Source organism: Protopterus annectens, chromosome 14.part0, assembly GCF_019279795.1.
Source record: "Protopterus annectens isolate FY-2018-M chromosome 14.part0, PAN1.0, whole genome shotgun sequence".
Classification (NCBI taxonomy): Eukaryota; Metazoa; Chordata; order Ceratodontiformes; family Protopteridae; genus Protopterus; species Protopterus annectens.
Window position 1 is genome coordinate 369,550,732 of NC_056748.1, and position 15,422 is coordinate 369,566,153.

Sequence of the window (15,422 nt, forward strand, 5' to 3'; positions counted from 1 at the left end):
AATTTCCCTAGATGCACCAAATTGCTCACCCAGTATCTCTGATAGAGTTGTCTGCAGGGAATCTTTAAATATCTGCCAACTCATTACAGTCCCACAAAATATGTTCCCAGTTACCTTTTTCTTCCCCATCACGCCCCCAACATTTGCTGCCTACCTGAGGAAAAATTCTCTGTAGTCTACTTGGGGGGTATAAAATATCTATGTAAATATTTCCAAGCAAAAATCCTAAATCTTCTAAATGTTATTGCATATTTGGGAGACATTCATATATCTCTCCATTGTTTCTTTGTGAATTGCTTATCCAGTCTCTCTTCCCAATCCTTTCTAACCTCCTCTGATTGATTTTTATGATTATGCAATATTCCGTATGCTCTATTAATTATTCCTTTTTTAAACAGCAGCTTCTGTTGTAGATTCTACTGAAAACTCTACCATTGCTGGTCTTTCATTTAGGACCCCCATGTCTTTCTGTTTCTCTATACTCTGATATCAGTCCTTGATAGGGGTAAGTAATGTCTAACCTGCAGTCCAAATACATTCTTGGTATTTTCCCATTCTATTATCTTTCCCACTCTATTTGCTCCCAATTCATTTGCCAGTTTTCTCCAATAGATTCCAGCCCGCTCTTGCCTATTGTCTGTATTCCTAATTGCAGTCATCCCTATCAGTAGAATCATCTTTCTCCATTCTCATGTTGGTTTAGTTCTTACAATACTTTCTGCTACTTTATGAATATAATATTCTGCATGATTCTTGTTGTTCTCCTTAAAGATCTGCATCCAAAATCCCACTCTATCCTTTTTTCTTGAGCTCCCTTCATTTCATCATCATCCCTTTCCACTTAGAATTATAGTTTTCTGCATGTTCTGATTATAGGAGCCTTAACTGTGTAGCTCTGAAATATTTATTTGACATTTGCTGGTGAAATACCCCTTCAAATCGGGTAATCCTAATCTGCCTTGTTCTGTTGGAAGAATCATCTTATCCCACTTGACTGTTGCTGTCTTCCCCTCCCAGATAAAATCCTTCAGCTCTCTATTAATTGTTATTCACAACTCTTCTGGGTAAAAAAAAAAAATATGCCTGACCTGTGTATACGAACGAGTAAAGGGACTAAAAACATTAAAACTGCTTGTATCTTACTATCTGTATCCATATAACAGAGCTTCCAATATCTCAGTTTTTTGTATTATCTTTTGATCTGATGATGTAAATTTTCATTCTATCCTCAACTGCTGGGTTCGGATCTGATCCCTCAGGTCTGACTCTGCTGTTGCTAAAGCTAGTGGCAACCAAAAACTCTCAAGCTTCTCTCTCTCACCCATAATGCTCCACCCCCACGTACCTCAGATCTCATTTGCCACTAAACGCGAAAGATGATGTGGTGACTGTTACTGTTGAGCAGATAAGTCTTTAAATTTGGAAATTTTCTATTTTTTCGTAGTGAAACCTTTCTAATTCTTATTTTCCTTGTATTATTTAATGCCTTACCTAATTGACTACTATTTTGCCGTTTCTTGTAGTTAAAATATCTTTCTGTCCCTTTTTCTTCCTCCTGTACATTTTTGTACATTTGAATACTATTGATAGTATTCTTTCCCTTTTCTCTAAATGCAGTGTAGTTTACTTATCATTACTGGTAATTTATATTCTTATCTATTGCTTTTATAAACACACACACACATTTTTTTTATGTGCATGTATGTATGTGCATACAGAATCCTGAAAACACACAGGATACCAACACTTGCTATATTCCAGCACAAGTACATGCAGAAACCAAACACAAACCATATTATTCTTCTCCAAGTATAAGCAGGGGGCAAGCCCCCCTGCACCCCCCATACCACCTGCTACTTAAATATATCAGCTTCGAGATTGCACTTAGTGTACTTAAGTGCAATGTCCGAGTTGTTATATTTAAGTAGCAGGGGTTGTGGGGGGTGCAGGGGGGCTTGCATATAGTTGAAGGGTAATATGTTTCTGTATGCAATTGTGCTGGAATATAGTAAGTGTTGGTATCTGGTATGTTTTGAGGATTTGGGGCTTTCAGGATTCTGTAGTGTGTGTGTGTGTGTGTGTGTGTGTGTGTGTGTGTGTGTGTGTGTGTGTGTGTGTGTGTGTGTGTGTGTGTGTGTGTGTGTGTGTGTGTGTAATATTTATTTTTTTACTGTTAAATTTTCTCCTTAGAATCCGCTTCTTTGTTATCTGTTGTTCCTACCATAGCAGCGAAAGAAGAGAGTCCAGCTGGAGTAAAAAAAAATATTTTAAGTGTAGACACAATCGGATACCCAAATTTTGTGTGTATTGTCTGGGACCTGTCCATTTACAAGAAGGTTGCTCTAGTTGTCACCGGTTTAACCCTAGAGCCCTGATAGAGAGAAAAAGTAAGTTGCAATTTAAAGGGCTTCTACCTTGTTTTGAAGAGGCTTTATCTGGAGACCAGATACTCCCCTTCAGTAGATCCAGTTCCCTCCAGGGTTTCCTGTCCCTTTTTGGAGAGACCTAGGTCTCCTTTGGGATTTTCCACTTGCTCTTCCAGAAGCTTAGCAGAAGATGGGAGAGTAGTGAGAAGAATTCTCTTGGTGCAGATTTTGATGGGTGCCCCTTTAGTTCCTACCCCTTCAGGTCAGGAGGCCCAATCTTCTGTCACACCCCCTTTTCAAGTTCCTCCTCCTCCTCTGGCTGCTTCCACTGTCTCAGAGTCCTTGGATCTGAGCCGTCCAGCTCCCTCTGACTCCTGTCTGCGGATACCTTTGTCCTCAGAACTGAAGTTCGTTCTAAGCACTTCAGTTCAGTTGGATCTGGAGAGTTGTAGGAGCTCAGACTTCCCTGTCGGATTTGTGGTGTTGGAGTCTACTCAGAAGTTGTCAGACATCTCTGCACCTCAGAGCCTCAGCATGGGTTAACTTGGCTCCAGCTTCTGCCTTAGGGGGATTGTCCTCTGAGCAGGGAGGGACAAGTCCAGAAGCTTGCCTTTTTGGATCCGAGGTCCTCTCCCTCTGTGGGGAGGTCTGCATTTGAGGTTTAGAAGAGAGGATTGTCTGTCGCAGCTACACAGACTGTTCCTACCCCCTTGGATCCTCTGTCTGCAGTCTTGATGTCTCTGCGCTTGGAATCTCAAGCATCTTTTCCACAGGGACAGCCAGTACTGGAACCCCAGTCTTCCCAACTGGGTATCCTGATGATTTCTGATACCTCCCCAGAGCATCCGATTGTGGAGGACCCTAAAAAGAAAATGTGCAAGAGGAAACACTTGGACTCCCCAGAGGAGTCTATCACTGGAGATGCAGACTTCATTGAGGGTGAAGGGTCCCCACGGTCACCTCCTGAAGATGTCTTAGTTGGAGACATCATTGAAATCTTAAAACAAAGAGATGGCTGGATGTTTTGCAACTCTTTCTCTGAGGAGTCTGCATTCATGAAGGCTTTTGGTACTTGCCTGCCTACCAACAAGCTCATTGAATTGATTTTTCGACGGGCTTGGAAGTATCCAAACACAGTTCAACTAATAACATCGGAGACATGACAAAATTATGGCTCCAACAGAAGACAGGCAATTTTGGGGAAAAGGAGTTCTTGTTGATGCCATGATCGTGGCAGCAACCACTAAAAAAACTTGCCGAGGAGAGTTCCACTGTTCACCCCCCCCCCCCAACAAGGCGTCTTGGGCAATGGACCGGTTTGGGAAGCATGTCTATGCTTCAGCAACCTTTGCTTAAGGCCACTGAATTATTTTGCACATTCCACAAGGTTACAGAAGCATTTGATTAAGGAACTTTCAAGTACCCTCTCAGGATCTGTTTCTGAAGAAACACAATTGTCTGTTATTTCTCAATTGGCTACCCTGCAATCTATTTCCAGTTTGTCCATGACGCTCATTTTGCATGTAGCCATAAGAACCTCAAGGGCAAGTGGTTTCAGGCATTTCCATCAGGAGGCATGCCTGGATACACTTATGTGATTTTGCGGACCCTTCAAGTTTTCATTTGTCAATGCTCCTTTTGACAGCATATCTTTGTTTGGCCCTAAAGTGAAAGACACATTATCTAGGTGCGAGACCTCTCTTTCGTGAGCGTACATTTTTGAACACCTCAAAGATCCTTTTCCAGGAGTTAATGAGGTAGTCAAGAGATGTGGTTCAAAAAGTCTCTCGGACCTTTCCAAGACACACATGAAGGAATTTCCCCCAGGGGGTAGAGGGCGAATTCTAATGGTAGATGCCACCCCTGTGGCAGAGGTGGTCCACAAATCCAGGGGTCCAGAGATTCATTCTTTGACAGACCCTTCCAGTGCTGCTGAAAGGAGGCATGATTGCCCTCCTTAAGAGGCTATCCAGGGGTCAACTATCCCTGCACCAGAGAGCCTGGCTAGAAATACTTGTTGGGTCCAAAGGATTATTTCCAGAGGTTGTATAGTGCCATTTTTCCCATCCTCCTCCAATTTCAAGAAAAATTCCCCATGTTCCACCCAGTCAGAGGGAACAAGCAGCAATTCAGTTACAAAAGCTGTTAGAAAAAAAAGAGTCATCAAAGAGGTCCCACCAGACTAGTTAGAATCTGGAACTTAGTAAGGATTCTTTTTAGTACTAAATAAAACGAGACTGGAGGCCAATTTTGGATCTGAGCAACTTGAACAAGTCAATTTAAAGCACTAATTTCCAGATGATCATGTTTCAGTCCATTCTCCCTTTTCTGGGCAAGGATGACTGGATGTGTTTGTCAGACCTTCAGGATGCATACTTTCACATGAAGATGAACAGGCTGTCCATAAGGTATTTACGCTTCCAGCTAGGAGTCAGTTATTACCAGTTCAGAGATCTGCCCTTTGGTCTAACCACAGCCCCCAACGTGTTTACCAAATATATGGCAGTAGTAACAACTCACTTGAGACTGCAAGGATTCCTGGTGTTTACATATTTTAGATGACTAGCTCATTACCACCCCAATCAGGCATCAATTAACAAGGGGCAAGTGATCAGGTTCTCCAGACATGTTCTTATTTGGGGATAACCATAAACTACGAGAAGTCTCAACTAGAACCAACCCAAAATTTGGAGTTTATAGGAGCACTGTTCAACACAAAGTCAGTTATAGTCTCACTACCTCTTTCACTGGTTCAGACTTTAAGGTCAGAGGTCAGAAAAACAATCTGCAGTGCCAGGATTTCAGCCCGTTTGATCTTTCAAGTTCTAGGATCAATGTCAGCAGCTATAGCACTAGTACCTTTAGCCAGATTTTACATGAGGATCCTTCAGTGGATGCTAGCAATACAATGGTCGATACTTTACCAACCCATGTCAACCCCAGTACGAATCATCCACACATGCAAGAGGGCTCTTGAATGGTGGATTCAATCAGACCAGGTTCTACAAGGCTGTCCATTCATTCCCCTCAGCCCAAAGCCATAGTGACCATTGGGTACTGTCCAGTTGGGGGTTGGGTGGGGCATTTTCTGGGGAAAACAATCCAAGGCACTTGGTCCCCCCAAAGAGGCTAACTTTTGCATATCAATATCCTAGAGATGAGAGCAGTGCTTTTAGCATTGCAGGCCCTTTAGAATGCTCTCCCTTTGGGGCTGATTGCAATTCAGAAAGACAATATGTCAGTAGTTTGGTATGTCAACAAACAAGAAGGAATGAGATTTTACCCTTTGTGTCAAGAAGAGCTCAGAGTGTGGCAATGGGTGATCTTATCCAACCGCTTTCTTGTAGCAATGCACATTCCTGGGAAGTCTGACGTGATAGCAGACAAGCTGAGCAGGTGCATTCTTCTACCTCATGAATGGTCTCTCAGCAAGAATGTAGTGGAAATGATTTTCCATCAGTGGGCCTTGCTGTGATCTTTCTGCTTTTCACCTAATCAAAAAATGCAGCAACTACTTTGCCCTAATCCCCCCACAAGGAGGAATCACCAAGGGATGCTGTCCTTCACGATTGGACCCCAGTCTACTTTATGCTTGTCCTCCAATTCCGCTAATTCTGAAATTCATACAGAAAGCTGCCATGTTGAAGAACAAAGTCAGCCTCTCACTGCACCTTGCTGGCCTCAACAGATTTGGTTCTCCTTCTTTGGCCTAATTTACTTCACCAACCTTGGATTCTGGATCCGAGTACAGGCCACCTGTCTCGAGAGGCATGATTTATCAAAGCTCAGGCTGGCGGCCTGGCTTCTGCAATTCCACTAATAGCCAGACAACCTATGCTCTCTCCACCTGTCTGACGTTTACCTTTATCTTCCCATAAACCCTCTACACGACAGCTCTACTCCAGTAAATGGAAAAGGTTTGTTTACTGGGTTTGTCAAAATAATGTTGATCCTGTTTCAGCTCCCATACATAACATCCTGGAATTTTTGGCTATACTTTTTAAAGAAGAAGCTAGTTCCTCAACAGTTAAGGTTCAGTTGGCAGCTATATTGAATTTTCACATTGGATTTGAGGGTTTCTCGGTTGCTTCTCATAAGCTCTGCAAATCTTTTTTGAGAGGCAGTTTTCTTCCAAGACCTCCTTTTAAAGACCATACTCCCCTGTGGGACCTGAATCTGGTACTGCAAGCTCTTATTCATTCCCCATTTGAACCAGCAGCTAAGTGTGACCTTAAATACCTTTCTTGAAAGACAATTTTTCTGGTAGCCATTAGTTCTGCCAGACAAATTACTGAGATTCAGGCATCGTCTTCAAAACCTCCATACTTGATTTTTCACAAGGGTAGAGTTTCCTTACAAACTAACGCAATAATGGTGAACCTGTGACACCTGTGTCAAATGTGACACACCACAACGTTTTGGGTAACACGCCAGTGTTCACCAACACCCAAGTTACCAAAGAAACTGCTTTTGCATTCATTGCTCATGTGAAGTGCATTGAATTATTTTGTGCCAAGAGCCAGTTCAACAACACTGCTACAGAAGTAAAGAAGTTATTAACGTCAAAGACTGTTTCGGTATACTGTCTTAATAGAGTCTGCAAAGGGCAGTGCTGACATTGTTTTTGCTTTGTGATTGCACTTCTGCAAAGGGCAAGTAGTGTGCGTTGCGTGTGCTGTTTTACATTCTTCTCAACTGTGTCTGTTAATTCCTGCTAAAACTGGCAACTTTTTACACTTAATAATGACAATAATTAGATTTACAGACTTATTTTACTTCAGAAAATGTATATTAATTCATGTTAATTTTTTTCTATCAGTGTTTCAAGTTAATAGTACTAGTAGTTTAAAACTGTCCATGTCACTTATTTCTAAATTTGTCCCTGATTCTATTGAGATTTATCCCCGATGTATTGAGAGCTATGCTGTTTTTTAATTATTTTTATTTATTTGTTTTATTTTTTGTTATATATTTTTTTATTTTGGGGGGGGGGGGGTGACACACCAGCAGAGTCAAGTTAGGTATTTTCCAATTTGCCTACAAATATTTCCTTTCTAGTAAATCAGCAAACAAGATATGAGGTAATTTGGGTTCGTGCATTATGGGTAAGGGAGAAGCTCGAGAGTTTTTGGTTGCCACCAGCTTTAGCAGTGGTCAAGTTGGATCCAAGGGATCGGATGAGAACCAATCAGTTGAGGAAGAACAAAAATGGACAACACAGATAGAACGTTATGGTGAGCACATAACTTCTTTTTTAGTCTCTTCCCACATATCCTTAACTGCCACACCAGACTCATTTTTAATCCAAGTTCTTATCTTCATTAATTTTGTATCCCAAAAAGATTTGAAACTGTCTGAAAATATTCCACAACACCTAAATGTCCTTTTCTGGTTTTATCAGGAATAAAATAATGTCATCTGTAAATATAGCCAGCTTTTCTTGACTACTATACCAAGTATAGCTTTGAATTACTGAGTCCCTTGTTTTCTTTGCTTATGATTCTAAATATAATGCAAATAAAAAGAAAAGACGACACCCCTGCCTTGTTCCTGTGCTCAAGCAGAAATTATCAGAGAGGAGCCCACCCACTTTAATTTTTGCGTCCAATCCCTCATACATCCTCCTAATCAACCTTAGTTTTATCAGGGAATCCAAATGCTTCCATTGCCCTGCTCATAAAGTCCCAGCTTACTCTGTCAAATGCTTTCTCTACATCAAGACCCACCACCAACAATGGTATTTTCTTACATTCTGCTTCCCGCTGGATCATCAGTGTTCTGTTAATGTTGTCAAATGTTTGCTTTCCCTCCACAAAACCACATTGATCTATATCTATATATACATATATATATATATATACATATATATATATATATATATATATATATATATAGGCATCACTTTTGCTATTCTTTTAACTATTAAAGACATAGACATAAACAATTTATAATCATGGTTTAGTACTGAAATGGACCTGTATGAAGCTGGATCTGATGGGTCTTTACCCTGTTTAGGTCTTACAGCTGTCAGCGTTTTCTTCCAGGATGTTGGCATTTCTCCTCCTCTTAAAATACTGTTAAACAAAACCTTCCGTATCTATATAATTTTTTTTCCCCTCCTAGCTTCCAAAATTCACCAGGAATACCATCTATTCCTGGGGACTTTCCTGCTAATTGGTTATATGTCCCCTTTTTTATCTCATCTCCTCCTATCCTAAGTGTTAGCAATTGAGCATCATCATCTTCTTCTTCTTACCTTGGCATATTTAATTCTTCTATAAACATTTCCATTTGGACCTTTTTATTGATTTTCATATTTCTCTGCTTTATACAGACTTTCATAGAATTTTCAAAATATTTATTGTACCTCTACAGGATCGCTTGTTATCTTCTTTGTTATAGGCTCCCTAAGCTTGCCAACAGCCCTTTCTACTTTCTGTTGCCTGAATCTTTGTGCTAAAAGTTTTTGTGCTCCAGAGTTATCAAAAAACAGTTGCTTAACAACAGTCTTTCTAAACTCGTACATATTGTCATGGGTAATCCCTTATTTTTTGTTTAGCATTCTGCATTTATTCCTCCTCTTGTTCTGTGAGTTTCAGACAGCCTTTTCTTCATTTCGACATCTGTTTTCTGCAGTTTTATCATGTCATCTTAATATCTGTTTAAAGCTTGATATACTCCCATCAGTGTTTCATTTATTTTAATCAGGCCTGTGTGCAGTTCTCTTATACTTCTAGGTTACTAAAAGTCATGTCTGGAGCTTGCACTGCTTTTTGTTGAACAGCTGCAGTATTCTTTCCAGTCAGTGTTTTTCCTCACCTTTTGTAGCAGATTTTCTTTCAGGTCCTCTGTATTTATTTTTTTCCTGGCATCCAGGCAGTGCACTTACTAACCCGTTACTGAAATTTACCAGAAATACAAGTGCACTCGTTTTCTCTGCTGAGTTTCTATTTTCACAGTGGGAGAGCTAGAATTAAGCTGTTACTCAATGTACAGCCATCTTGGAAGTCCTCATCTAGAGCTATTAACCAGTTGATCACTGTTTGGGGAAGGAAGTTGTTCTGAATCAGTTCAGCATTCATATATTACATTTGCAGGGTAAGCACTTAAATCCTGTGATATGGTACAGCTGTTAAAGCCTTGCTAGCCTGTGGTCTGTGCTAGAAGTGAACTGGTATCTGTTTTCCCTACTTTCTTCCCAAGTAATGAAAAGCTGTTATGGGATGCTAATTTCATGTATTCCTGGTTGACATTCTGATAGCCTAAGATTGTTGTTGTTGTGAGCTGTTGCTGGCCATTTTTTTAGTCTTAAGTTTTAAAGTAACTGTATTCCTACACTAACCTTAATGAATTAAAATCTAATGTGTTTTTGTGTTTCTCAAGTAGGTACTGTACACACTGGCTCAACATTTCAGGCTATTCAGGGAACGTCTTTACCTCCATTGTCAACACAGACCCCTTCACTAGTGCCAGCTGGTTTTCCTTCGGAAGATGAACAGCACAGCCAGCCAATAAGCCCCCAAGGTCTCCACTACCTTCACTCCGCATATAGAGTTGGTAAGAAATGAGTGATTTCAGAATTAATCCAAAAACTGTTTGATGGCGGTTAGGATGCAGACATGTTTAATTGCAAATCTATGCAGAGAAGTGGTGAGTGTGTAATGAATCATTTTATCCTATAACTGCATTAGTGATCTAGTTTATATTTATCTGAGCACACAAGAAGTAGTGGAATTAATATTCAGAGTTCAAAAATGTAATATGTTCATCATTATGATCACTGCTGCAGTAGCCTAAGCTGCATGGATCATATCTTAGAATAGGATACAATAACTGGACAACTTTCAAAGTTTCAGGGCACTTTCTATGCACCCGCACCGTTTGCCAGCTTGAACTGAGGTGAACAAAAGTCAGTCTGGGCACCAAGCCCTCCAGAGCTTTCCTGCTGCCAATAAGAGCACTCCTCTGCATGCTTTCAAAGATCGATGGATGGCTAACTGTGTTGCATTGCTGGGCAGATAAATACCAGGAGAAAACTTTCCAAAAAACCTTCCACTTTATTTTTTTTGTCTTAAAGAATACTTACTTTTTTGGAAAAATAATTAATTTTAAACTAGAAAAAAGTGTTTTTGTTGACTGTCTTGTGACTTGTATGTACTTATAAATGAGAGTGTGTGTTTTCACTTTTGTTGTTAAAAGTTGCTTGAAATTACTTTTATATTACCTTCTGGGGCTAGAGAATCCAGGTCTTCCATTTTCCCCTCCTGTTTCAAAATAGTCAGTCATGAAGGACTGTGCTTGCGGCAATATCACTGGACGTATAATGCAGAAAAAAAACACAAACATGAGAGACTTTCAACTCCCTGAATCATCTTTCATCCCTGGGACCTCTTCAAGTCTTCACAGGCAAATACCTCAGTGATGTGGTACGTAAACAAACAAGGGGGAGCCAAATTTTAACCCCTGTGCTGACTAGCCATGATAGCATGGGGCATAGCTTTACAGCGCTGCCTCCCTCTACAGTTGTTTTACATCCCATCAGAGAAAAACTGCATGGCAGACAAACTGAGCAACTCCAGGGCAGACCCTTATGAGTGGAAATTGGATCATGGGTCTTCCAGGATGTGATTCATACATGGGGAACACCACAAGTAAATCTGCTTGCTTCTTCTCTGTGCAATCAGCTAGGAGAATTCTGTTCAGGACTCCATGCAAGAAGGCCTGGAAGACAAATGGCTTTTCTTTTCTTTTCTTTGGACAGGATTATTCCTGTATGCCTTTTCACTGATTTCCAGAGCTCTTCTGAATTCAGAAGAACTCCCAAAGGTCATTGTGGTGACTCTCTTCTGGCTGAGGCAGCAGTGTTGTTCCTCCATTCTTTTGGAATTGGCCAGGGAGCATTACCACAAGCTTCCTCATAGACTGGATTTACTCGCCAAAAATTAGGAGTTAGATACATCCTGATCCCAAACAACTGTGCATTTCTGTCTGGATGATAGAGCATTAATACCCTTTTAAGCACCTGTTTTTTGAAGACTTGCATCCGGTATTAATAAAGGCAAGAAAGCTTGCTATTAAAATCATGTATTAGCAAATGGAAAAGGTTTTCTAGCTGGTGCCAGCAAAACAGACTATTTTCAAGTAGTTGTCTCAGTCCATTACCTTTTGTTATTTCCACCAAACAAAAACTGTTCCAGGCAGGGTCAAGACTGACTCTATCACGGCCTTGTCTTCATCTATGGCTTTTTGGAAAGGGTTGGATTCTAAAACTTTTCTGGAAGCAGCAACTTGGTCCTCTCTGCATACTTCTGCAAAGCATTATAATCTAGATTCCTTTACCAGGTTTATTACTGATCTGCAGAGGGTCCTGAACCCTTCTCCTTCCACCTCCCAATTCTGTTAAGTTATGGTAATCTACCCATATAGCTTAGGATACTGCAGCAGTGATCATAATGATGAAAATAGTCTAGTTGTGTAAATAAGCTTTACCTTAACACTTAACAGTAAATGTTTGAATAATCACAGTTGCAGTAGCCAGTCCCCTCCTTCCTTCCTTCTCATTTTTGGCTTTCTTTTTGCCAGGGTGTGAAACATGTTTTTTTTTTTTTCCTTAGCAATGTTCTCTTAGGACATAGCCCCATTCCCCTCAGTTGGCATGCAGACTATAGAAAGGCTTTGTGCCCAAAGCTGACCTTTAGTCCAGTTAGTTCTAGCTGACAGTTTTGGCCTTGGAAGGTGCCTTGAAGTTTTGGAAGCTAGCCGGCTGTTATATCCTATGCAGGATATAACCCATATAGCTTAGGCAACTGCAGCAGTGGTCATTCAGACATCTACTGTTATAGTAAGTTTACTTACACAACTGTACTTTCTTGAATACTTCTACTATGAAGTTTTGAAGCAAAAGCAGAACTTGCAAGCTGATCCCTTATTCAAACTACAAAACTATTAAGAGAATTAACTACAGTTAAACCTTTTCAAATCTTACACTAACAGCTGTCTGTAAAGTTAATGTCCTCCTTTGGGAAAAAAAATGAAGTGGAAAAATAAAAATAAAGGTATGATAGAGCAAGAGAGCATCTCTGTGTTTAAACCCCCCCCCCCCCTGAAGAACCAGGTCAGTGACTCCTCCATGTACACCCAGTCAGCCCATTCAGTCAGTGGTTGCAGTTGATGAGAATTCCCAGGTGAGACAGAAGTCCTGCATTGCATTTATTCCTGCCTGGGAATCCCCCACGAGCTCTTCCTCTTGCTGCGAGAGAAGTGGTAGAGAGCAGGCCAGCTTGCACCCTACTGCCTTGTGGCAGCTCTTCTGAGCTCTGATGTAGCTGTCCCCTTGACTAACTGTGCAACTTGCACATTGCAGGCTCGATAGACTTGAGTTTCATCAAGTAAACATCTAGTGCTCCTGTCAGTTGTCACCAGTCTGGTGGGCAAGAGCTGCCCCACCTCTCTCCACAATGGATAAGACAACAGCAGATGCTTCCCCCTTAGCTCCTACAGGTATCTGTGCCACCATTAGAATGCTGTTCACTTGTGAATTAGTCATGGCTTTATCCCTCTACACCACAAAGCTGGCTAAGAGAGCTGCATAGTTGATGATATCATGGGGAAATTCCTCCTCCAAGAGAAGGATTCATGTTGTACCACAACCCGAAATAATGAAGATCTACCCAAGACTTCTTTAGACCTCATATTGGTGGAGGCCATATGAAATTCTATGATTTTCTGGCTAGGAAAGTAACCATCGATGCAGAAGTTGATTGGATGCTGACAGAACTTTCTAATGTAGTCCTTTTCCTGGAACAAGATGAAAACATGTAATTGTTTTGCTCATTTAGAGGCCTAAAATTGAAGTCATACATGAGAAGCAAGCTGATATCAGGGGTTGCACACAAAGGAAAAATCTGCAAGTAATTGTGATTGATGAAAAAAATCAAAGGGCAGAACTGAATAAATTTTATGCAGCAGCATTTAGAAAAGTGGTTGGGCTTAACAGTATAGTCTGTTTAATTCAGCCTACAGGATGTTTATATCTGGTGGTGATGAGAGTAGAAACATCTGAGCAGATCATAGACTGGAGTTGTATGCAGTAAGGGAACAAATGTCCCTGATTTGTAAATTGGGTAAGATCTGTATGTTTGGAGACAAAAGCATGTTTTTAAAGTAAATGAATATTGAAGAATCACAAAGCAGAAGAGGACTCAGTTTCTGGATGCTTTTTGTGACTACAAACCAGGTGATATTATCTCCTGAAGTACCCCTACATTTTTAAAGTTACTATTACCACTGGAAGCAAAGCCGTTCACTGTGCCTCAGAAACAGGTAAACTTTGTACTTGCTCTGGTTCTGGAACATTGGGCAGTGGTTAGCAGCAATCAACGGGATAAGTTTTCACTGATGTGGGTTATGTTTGGGTATAATGATTAATTATAGTCTTGCTGTTAAAATAGAACATTCTTTGTAAATGTGTTAGTGTACAGTTGGATACAGAAAAATAATGAGCTGTAGTAGTGGAAGGAGACATCCTTCCTAAGAAATATACCTAATGTTATCTTTGGAGGTGAAGTCACATGACTAACTTTGGCCAGTCAGACGGAATGCATCAAATAAAATAATGGTGGAGAAGAGCTGGGGATCCTGAGCAACTGACATTGTACCATTATGCTGATGTGTTGAGACAGACCCTGGTTTTAGAAAAAAAAAATCATCTGTACTCATTCAAAGACTTCTAAAACTGCCATGAAATCCAAGCTAGAGTTACATAATGTGTTGTGTACAGTACGGATATTTGGTTTATATTTAAAGCATACTACTGTAATGAGAGAGACCACAGCCTTTAACACAGATTTTTGGTGGTCCAAGGGGTGTCGGACACTAATACAGGTAGTGGGAGATTTCTGGTATTACTTTTATTTTTCTTACTGTTTCTTTACATGGCAAGCATAATTAAAATATGTTATTTAGAAAAGTGGATTAGCAGAATGGATTTCTGCTGTAGAAATGTTGAGACATGTATGTTATAGGACAATTTTTTCGTGTTATGTTGTTGCTTTTTTGCTGCTGAAGTATAATGAATTAACCATTTTGGAACCACTTAAGAGGAGAGGAGGCAGTGGCCAAGACGAGATTAGTGCCTGAACCAAATGGCTGTTTTCACAAAGTAGTGCATACGTAATGTCTGACCATTGGTTCAAGCTGATAGGGCTGTAGTATGGGAGAGTATCACACCCTTTGGCGACACTAACATGAGAGAGCATCTCTTGTTTGTATGTAGTGCTCTTTAGGTATCTGCTGCTGTTTATGTTCCTGAGTAGTATGTCTGCTGGGTTTAGACTTTTAATAACTGAGAAACTGATGTCACTTGGGGAACATCTAAGGCAGGCATGGCTATAAGTTTTAATGAATTGTTGTCCGTGTTTGATGCCATTGCCCATTTGAAACCTGTGAGCAAGTCAGGCAAAAATAGCTTGCTCCCCCCCATTGAAGTTAGGGTATGCTGCATGAAGATATTTACTTGGAATTCTAATGGACTTTAACCCATGCAGTTAAAAGGATCAGTGCATTCCCATATGTTAAATGGTTTTAACCTGAGGTGTTGGATTTGTAGGTTATGAATGAGCACTTGAAGTTATTATTGGGACTTTGACTAGAGGGATATCTGATGTTCATCGTGTTTCACTGTTGCAGTCAATACACTTGGGTTATCCTGCTGGCAGGCTACCCGCAGTCGGCCTGAATTCCAAAGTACTGGTCCGGCGTCGGTTGCTGTCGCCTCTTCCCTGCATCAGTGCGCCAGGGGTGTATAAGATGCAGCCGACACCATTTTCTTCAGTCTTTCTTGCCGCGCGGTGCCCAAAGCAAAAGCAGTTCGCAAGTGCTGGTCGGCCGACTCCTGAGATTTTCGAAATTGAATTTCAGATCCGAAGTCTTCAATAAAGCTAAGTACCCCGTTGGGGAAACTTTTTTCTTGCTCCAGACCAATGTCAGAAAAAGTTAACAATTGTATTTCTTGTGGGAAGCAAATACCTCATAAGGATTTTCATTCTTACTGTATTC

General features: G+C 40.6%; 1 protein-coding gene across 4 annotated transcripts in view; it reads left to right on the top strand.

Annotated features, from left to right (window-relative positions):
- Nucleotides 1-15,422, top strand: part of ZSWIM8 (zinc finger SWIM-type containing 8) — a 2,719,879-nt gene that overhangs the window by 2,576,049 nt on the left and 128,408 nt on the right. For 2 of the 4 annotated variants that reach the window (XM_044056095.1, XM_044056096.1), the window contains exon 23: nt 9,750-9,923. In XM_044056095.1, coding sequence (XP_043912030.1) covers nt 9,750-9,923 — 174 coding nt within the window. The remainder of the gene's footprint in view (nt 1-9,749; nt 9,924-15,422) is intronic. The other 2 variants (XM_044056097.1, XM_044056098.1) reach the window with 1 other exon arrangement.